Here is a 9,130-nt window from a genome sequence, read left to right as displayed (position 1 = left end):
AGAAGAAGGAGGAAGATCTTTATGTAGTAATTAATAATGTTTGTCACTTAATTCAAAACAAGTTTTCTGTTTTAGTCTAATACTTAGGGCACACATTTAAATTTTTCTTGAAGCATATAAAAATAATAAATATAAGTTAGATATGAAGGGATACATAGGTAATTAATTCTAGCACTTCAGAAGCTGATGAAGGAAGATCATTGAGTTTGAGGACAGAATGGGCTATACAGAGACCCTGTCTCTAGATAATTAATACATTAAATAAGACATATTTAACACAGTGACTTTAGAGTTAACCATGTTTATTAGTAACATGAAAGTAAGAATACGCTAGGTCACTTGGTCTCGATGCATACAATATAGCCCTTACCTGATTTCCTTAACAACTAAGAACATGCCATAACAAACACTACCGCTAAGTACATGAGATTCCATTTCTGCTTAAACACTTCATTTATTAGGATTTCTCATCTGGGAAAGAAAACTTAGCATTAATAATGTAGAAATATTCTCCAACAGGCAAAAATATGTGCCTGTCTTATTAGTCTTAACAATGTAAAGCTTTCAAGACTAAAGCTCACTAAAATGAGTAAATGACGAAATTTAACAATTTAATGGAATTCCCTTCTAGTTGTTATTCAGCTGCTGTTTACAAAAATGACTTCTCATTAGGTAACTACATTCCCATGTCTGGCCCTGCCCCTACCCCAGTGGTAAAAGGAACCAAACCTAGGGTCTGCTAGGGAAGTTCTTCCACTGAACAACATCGCCAGCCACCAATCCCACTATTTTAAAACAAGTTTTTTAAAATAAAAACTGTCATGATCAAGGATGAAGAGGACCTCAGAAAATCTAGAAGGAAATAAATTCTTTGCATTACCAACAAATTCAGAGATCTGATTTTAAGACTGGCTTCTGGGGCTGTGGAGATGGCAGAGCTAGCAAAGTGCTTGCTGTACAACCATGGTGACCTGAATTCAGGTTCCCAGGCTGAAAGCAGGGGGAAGAAGAAAGCACCTGTAACCTCAGTACCAGAGAGACAGACAGGCAGATCTCTGGAATTTACTGGCCAGCCAGCATAGCTAATTTCAGATAAATGGCCATCAGTTTCTTAAAGTTCAGCTAGGAGAAAATAAAACCAGCATATTCGGGAAAATACAGGTCAACTTCCACTCATTCAAACGATTCTAATTTTCTACTGCAACGTTTAAATGGATGAATGTCTACACCAAGTCGGAAAACAGCTTAATACACACAAGATTGTGAACATCAGATTCCAAACTGAAGGATTTCAAAATAACTTTAAAGAAGTCTACTATAACTACTATAACTGCAGATATGCATACATTTGCTTGTAGCCAGCAGCAGTTAATGCAGAGAGACTCAGAGTTAGTCAAGAGGTAAAGAACAACTGACTGCTTTAAACCACACTTGCGAATCCAAGGTTCAGGGAACACCAAGGGAAGGGGATAGAGAGAATTAAGACATGAACAATAGGGAGAGAGGCTGTGAAATATGCCTTATGCTTACAACACTGTGGTCATGTCATTTAGGAAGTCACAACAGCTGTGGTGGACTGCATAGGGTATATACAAGAATGAACCGAAATATAAACATTCACGGAGAGGGGCGGAAATCATGGGTCCTGCACCATCCACAGGAGCTAATGGCAATCTAGGGTTGCTGGAAGAAGTCAGTTGTCTTCAGTAATGTAGCTACTGGTGAGTCATTCACACTCCAGTGGATAGATTCACACCCATGCCCACAGCAGGGACCATGATTAAACCTAGTGAGACCCCAACTAAAAGCACAACATAACGAAAGGACAAGAAACTGGGATAGGGACTTGGTGGGTAGAAAGAAGAGAAGCTTTGAGAGGGCTTGGAGGAAGGCAATAAAAAGGGAAAAATGAATTATTTTAAAAATAAAATAACACGTTTTATAAGAAAGGCTACTACTTAACAGTATTAAATTACACATTTTACAGAATACCATGCATAATTGCAGTGCACACATTATAAACACATTTATAAATTATATATACTTGTAAACACGTGATAAGATTATCCACAGAATAAAATAAATCAAAACTACATTTTAGAATGTCTAGGTATTGAAATTATTTACAATATATACATCATAAAATCACTAAATTAATTTGACCACAAACTCATATCCTGTGTGTGTATTTTTTTTTGAGCCTCAAACTAGCTATACAATCAAGGATGATCTTGAACTCCTGATCTTCCTGACTCTACCTCCCATCACATCTAGCACAGTATCTCTTAAAATGAAAAAGATCTTTCTGATCTCAACTAAAAAGGTAAACTATCAGACCAAAATCACTATCCAGTGAGGCTCCTCTAATTTTTTTTTTTTTTGCCAGAAAGGCTTTCAAAAGAATTCTCAAGGAGCAATGCTTACATTCCCTCCAAGTTAATGAATATACATTGTTTAAACATAAGTAGACAGCATTGTATGATTATCAGGAGGCAGCTAGTAAGCAGTAAGCTCACAGAGACACTGTTCAGCCCACACATTCGCCATACCAGACATTCACATGCCAAATTCAAGCCATTCAATAGGGTTATGTTTCTTATGCTGAAAACCAAAAATAAATATTTCTTAAGTAGAAGCAGAAAATAAGTCTCCACAATTGATTATGAATTAATTTATCATATAATGGAAATGAAGAGAAGGGTGGCAACAGACCTTTGATGCTCACCTGATATGCCATTCTTGCTGGTGTTCAATAAAGCTACAGATGCTGCAGAAACCCTTCTACTGCTCACAGTCTGCCCTGGTTTTCTTGAGGTACATTCTTCATTTTCAATGTCCTGTACATTTAGTAGCCTTGGCTGGAAACACTGTAGTCGACATGATCTGATATTGCTTAATATTTCAGAAAGGGACAGTCTATTTTCACAAGGTTTACTGGAAGCATTGGTCCGAGAAAAATTCGAAGAAAAGTCTATAGTTTGGGAAGAGCTTGAAGAACCATTCAGCATCTCAGGGTCTATCTGTTTGAGGACTGGGTCATGTTCTGTAGATATTCGGTCCATTAAGACCCTGTAAAGCAAAAAGACATACATGTGCATGTGTATATCACATACTAAATACATAGCTGCTTTTTAATCACTTCCCTTTCAGCTAGAAAATGAAAACAAGGTCAAAGTAGCTTACCTTCCACCTCTGCCAATTCGCCTCCGTGCAAACCCTATACATCTTCTTGGAACTGTAAGTGTTGTAAGACAATGCTTATACCTCAACTTATCCAGGTCTGCCAGCTCTGAATTTTCACATGTATGGTCCAAACGAGGCTGTAAAGAGAGAGAGAAAATAGAGTAATTATGAAAGAAAGAAAAGTTAAATCATGATAGAAATGACTGAAGGTAGTATCAGGAGAATAACCAAAATTAAGATGAAAAACTGTAAAACTGGGGTTTAAATGTATTAATTAAACCAGTTAAAATTTATAAAATTATATAAGAAGTTTCTTGTTCAAATTATCTATACCAGATACATATAGTAATGCATTTTAAAAACCCTAAGAATATATCTTAGTATTTATTTATATACAGGGAGTAGATAAAATTATTAATTAATTATTTTATGTGATAAACTAGAATGCATTTTTTTCAGGGGGTGTGCTAAAGACAACAAAAACTTGAAGCATATGCACCGGTTAAGCTTAAGCTTTCTCTTTACTTTTAAAGAATGCAGAGCCTATTTCTTGGCCTTCCCATTATATGTCTCATTCTGTTTTTCTGTCTTACCACTTTGTCACCCTTCCACAGTAGTCTTATCTTCTTTTATCATTCTAACTTGAGGACAAATCCCCACCCTTCCCACATTAAGTCTACTTCCCCAAAAGTTGTCTATCTGTACACACAACAATGCAATCACATGGTTTCTATAAACCACGTTAAAAGGGTAAAACCACCTTCACTGCTCTATAGCTCCAAGCTTAATGGCATTAGTATTGGAAAGTCAAGGTCATTCTCTCAACACTGCACCCAAAATATGACACTAATAACAAGAGGTTTCTAAATGTGTCTGAAATTTATGGATACAATTATAAGACAACACTCTTATGAAAGAAGTTTAAAAATTATACTTACAGGGTATTTTATACTACACACACACACACACACACACACACACAATTTCAGTGAAAATCTAGAAACCACCAAAGTTCCAAAAACTACTTAGACATGTGCAATTTTCAAAATTGCTAAAGCTAGAATTAAAGTTCCAAATGAAATAATTTTTAAAATATAAATTGTCTATTTCCAAGTAAAGGATTCTAATATCCTTTGAAAGACTTTGGTATCGCATTAAATAAAAAATACCGATGCACTTCCCACTTTTAGACTCAGCCTAAGTTACCTTGATACGAATGCTCTCTTAACTCCAGCTCACAAAAATATCACAAAAAACAAAGTTCTTACAGCATAATACTGGCATCCTGCCCTCCTTCTGAAAGCACAGGGACCATCAGGATCATTTTCTTCCTCAGGTTCTGATGCTGGAGATGGTACCTGGATAAAAAGGTGTTCTATTTAGCAGTTATCAAGTTAACTGAAGGATGTACATAATGATCAAAAATAAAATTAGATCACAATACACCTGCCTACGTCCAGTGAGTAGTTAATTTGTCCTAAACATTTAATAACTGGTAAATGTTTTCTGTGGCTATAAATCCATATTTTTAAGATTCACTCTTGCATCTAAGTACACATGGTATTGTTTTCCTGTTTCTGAATGTAAAGGCTAGACTTAAAAATGATATGTTTATATATCCCATTTTTCTAAACTGTGCAGTCATAAACACTTGATGACAATTATGCTTCCCCTATCAGTAGTTGTATTTTTATCTGGAAACTTGTCAAATGGTAGAAAATAGAGGGTATTAGATTCCTGGGAACCAGAGAAGAGCAGTGAGGCACATTGTAGGTACTGGAAAAAACCCAGGTCCTCTTTAAGAGTAACAAGTGATCTTAACCACTGAACCATCTTTCTAGCCCTTTAAATCTGTGCTTAAACCTAACAGGTCAGAAACAAAATAAAAGACAGACATTTGCTAAATTATAAACAGATTCGTTGCTGAGAAAAAGCTTAAGACCACAACAGTAGAGTAAAGTATAAAGACTTGAGTTGCTACATTAAAAAGGATTTTGCCAGGACCAGACGCTACCAGTCAAATATCCTTCTATAATCTGATGGGGACTCCTAGGGCAGCACTGACTCACTAGAGCACAATTTATGTCATAAAACAGGTTAAGTGACATGCAAAATATACTTTGATACATCAGAGAAACAATAAATATAAACATCCTCCCTAATAGTTAAATACCATAAAAACCTTAGCACTTAAGTTTTTGTTGTCTTACTTTACTTTGCAGTACATCTTTTTCTCACAAATGTCTGCTTAATCATATTTACTTGGCAGTTTTAAAATCACAAATCCTTTATTCCTTTTTAGAGAGGATTTTCTTTTCTCCACATTAATTGCAAACTGCGTCACCTTGGGAAAAGGGCATTTGTTTGAGCTTCCATAGCTGTTCAATTGCCCACAGAGGAGAAAGGCACAGAGAGCCAAGGTTAATTCTCCTTCCTGAAGTATCAATTCTCAACTCAAAACTATAAAGAAACCTTAACTTTACATTTTGATTCCTTTGCAAGTATCTAACTCTTCTAAAACAGATAAGAAGTGATATGAAGTGGCCAACAATTCTTTGCATGAAGCACTTCTTCCCAACCCACTCTCTCTAGGGAAATACTCCAACATGCACAGAAAGGTAGCACCATAGAGCGATGATGACAGTAGGACTGGAACTATATTCAAAGTAGGCATAGGCCTTCTTCCCAACTACAATATTGTTAGTCAGCCTAGCTACAATGCTCTCTTAAAGTTATTTACTCCCTTGTTGCTTTTCTACTGGACAACATGCTATCTTTTCCTATGTGTCCTAAAATCTACCCCTGGGAGAATTTACAAGAAGAATTTAGACATCACATTATTTAGTGATGCCAAGGAACAGGCAAGCAGTCCTCAGAAACGTGAAAATACCATTAAAAACTAATGAAAGTTGACTAAGACTTAGTAAAAGGTTCCAGAAAACCCTAAAAGTTGTATAATGCAATTTTTAATGTGGGGATGGAGGCTGGGGATTATGTGAATAAATATAAAAATTTTGAGCTGAAATGAAGATTCCTTGATATACAAGGAATGTATGCTGAGTGAGCCCTTATCTAAGGCAGCGGATGGAATAGCAATCAGGAACACATTCCCCTTATGGTTACAGTGTCTCATGGCATCCTTTTTATAGAACACAGAGCATATGCAAGACTTTCTAGGTTCTCACAAGTACTGACAGCAACCTACTCTGCAAGTTTTACATGCATTTATTTAACCGTGTCATTTTCTGACTTAAGCTTTTAATAATTTCCAATTTGCCTACTCTTAATACCTCATCCCTTCCAACTTTTCCTCTCTCTTCTGACTTCAGCAATGCCAAACTGTCGCATTTATCTCACAATGCTGAATCTCTGTTTCCAGCGTCTTTATTTCCTCTACATGGAAGAACTTGATAGATTCACTATTTGTTACATTTCTCATTTCTTCAAAATCGTCATCTGATGACCGTTCTATGCCTGCAAATGGTTATCCAAGACTAACTGGACAATTCTTCAGACAAATGTAATGACTGGTTTCATTAAGTGGTTCCCAGTAACATAAAAAATAAATCGTATTTTTGTGCATTAATACATATGAATATCAGAATATCATTTGGGAGAGAAAAGTCAGTGACATGGCAAAAAAATAATATAGCCACAGGAGGCACATTTTTATGAACTGGGATTTTAAATGGCTCGAGCAATAAAAGTCTTTACAAGCAGTCTTGTAAAGTTATATTTCTGATGTTGGCTTTTAAAAGAAAAGTGATTTTAAGTAAATAAAAATATTAAAATATGACACATCTGATAGCAGATTCAAGCTTTTACAGTATTTTCTTTTGAATGCTTTCTATATCACAATATAGAAAGAAAAATAGATTATTGTCAGACCAGTTGCTTTGTGAAAAATAACCTGATCCTTTAATATACAAAATAAAAATCTTGTTTTAAAAATAACACTGATGAAATGAAATTCAAAAAATTAATCCTAAATACTTTGCTATAAAACTGTCGAATAGTTGACAAGTTTTCACAAGTAAAAACTTTAATTAGTTCTTTTAAATCTTCTTTAAAGTAAAATAGCTATTACCTGACAAATAAATAAAATTTACATTAAATATAAAAACTATCATGTTGGTAGAATTTGACACAAAGTGAACTACTGGTAAATATTTGTACTCATGTTTAAATGTTTTCAAATACCGACATCTTGGACTCAGTAACGTTATTTCTAAAAGGCTACTTTACCAACAGGAAGAAGACAAAGATGCTTGTTTTTATAAAAGGGGAAACCTGAAACTATCCAAATGTCCCACAGAATACATCTCTACAGCTGACAGAAAAACCAGAGTAAACACTGAGTGGCAACATGTGTGTATCCATGTACACTCATGAATATGTAGAAAATGTTTTATACCACTATGTGAGCGAAGCAGAAGCACAACTAGGATGCCAATTACGTTGCAAAATACAGCAAACAAAAGAGTAGGAGGACATGTGTTTAAAACAGTTTCAAACAAGCACCTGTGGAAATTCATCTTCATCTGAGCTCTGAAAGTCATATTGCTTAATGTCACTCTTATTGATCACAGGCAATGTCTCAGGAGTGGGCTGCGGAGGAGCTATCACAGCCTCTGCCTTAGGCTTCTTTGGGTACTTCTTCTTTTGACGAACCACGTCAGAAGCCTCTTCTTTCAAAGACAAATGATGAGGGTGCTGTTTACGTGTCGGATTTTCCCCCAAAAGGAAGAAATGAAAATCATTTTAGAAGTCATGAAAAACTATGCTGCTCTTTGAAAAACATACACTTTTCTTTAGGAGTTAATCTGAATTATTGTTTTAAGTATGAAAACTTTATTATGGTCATAAACTGAAACATGATTTAGATTTACTTTCTGTAATTTATAATGAAAAATAATTATGGTGTTTAAGTTTGTTTTTATAAATAGTTTTAGATTGTTATATTATCAAACCATTCAGTGTTTTAAAGTATTTAAATTTAATTCTTAGTTAAATCCACTGTGCTGGTGAACAAAATTCATTACTTTATTTTAAAAGTAACTGAATAGATCATAAACTTATTAATTTAGTTCTACACTTATGTCCAATTTTAAAACTGTCTACATGTGGTAATCTTTTGAGAAAAATAAGCTTATGAGCTAAACAAACACTTTCATTTTTTACAACATATAATTATTGCCTTGACTGAACAATAATCAAATGGTCCTCAAGTACCCCAGGGTTCTGTAGAGTCCATCTGGCAAAGGGGCCTACTGAAGGGCTGGGCCCTCCTTCTTTCCACAAAGCAGAGACCTGTTTCTGTTTTATACACTGGCTGGTATTGCTTTTGATAAAGGGAGAACTGCCACTTTAAAAAAAAAATGCTGGAAAGACTGTTCTGAGCAACAAAGAAAAAACACTATTAAAAGTGTAAAATTATTAAGAAAATTATATATTGAAGCATAGAGCCAAGATATTAAAATTACCTTAGAATGAGAAACAGTGCACACATCAGAAATGCTGATTGAGGGACAGATCATACTTAGTGAAATATAAGCTGCTTGATAGAGATGGATAATTGGGTATAAACTATTAGATCAAAAGGAAAACTCCAAATTCTCAGTAATTCTTCATGTTTTAAGGTCGGATGAATGAAAATTAAATATAGTAACTATGTGTGCAGGGTAAGACAATAATATATTACACTGTATCTCTAAAAATAATAGGCTATTTCTATTTACTTAGATAAGATATAAAGATTGATTCAATGTAACTCTGTCAATAATTATGAGTTAAAATTTTATATTCAAATGCTTAGTAATCATACTCTTAGGAAGGGCTCTGACTAATACAAGGTGGATTAAAAAGTAGTTTTCAAAGTGACATTTGTTGCTGCTAACTTTTTTTGGCTATCTTTGTGAGTGTGATTCAAAGGGAATTCGATGTGGGC

At 34.7% G+C, this 9,130-nt stretch overlaps 1 protein-coding gene across 2 annotated transcripts in view; it reads right to left on the bottom strand.

The window, feature by feature from the left end:
• Epc2 (enhancer of polycomb homolog 2) overlaps window positions 1–9,130 on the bottom strand; it is a 95,004-nt gene that overhangs the window by 11,804 nt on the left and 74,070 nt on the right. The window contains exons 7-10 of one of the 2 annotated variants that reach the window (XM_005346392.3): window positions 7,705–7,896; window positions 4,452–4,541; window positions 3,184–3,320; window positions 2,726–3,069 (exon numbers count right to left, since the gene is read on the bottom strand). In XM_005346392.3, the coding sequence (XP_005346449.1) occupies window positions 2,726–3,069; window positions 3,184–3,320; window positions 4,452–4,541; window positions 7,705–7,896 (763 nt within the window). The remainder of the gene's footprint in view (window positions 1–2,725; window positions 3,070–3,183; window positions 3,321–4,451; window positions 4,542–7,704; window positions 7,897–9,130) is intronic. The other variant, XM_013346040.2, reaches the window with a different exon arrangement.

This window comes from Microtus ochrogaster, chromosome 4 (genome assembly GCF_000317375.1).
Source record: "Microtus ochrogaster isolate Prairie Vole_2 chromosome 4, MicOch1.0, whole genome shotgun sequence".
Classification (NCBI taxonomy): Eukaryota; Metazoa; Chordata; class Mammalia; order Rodentia; family Cricetidae; genus Microtus; species Microtus ochrogaster.
Note: the sequence above shows the minus strand (reverse complement) of the source record. Positions and strands in the feature narration are given on the sequence as shown.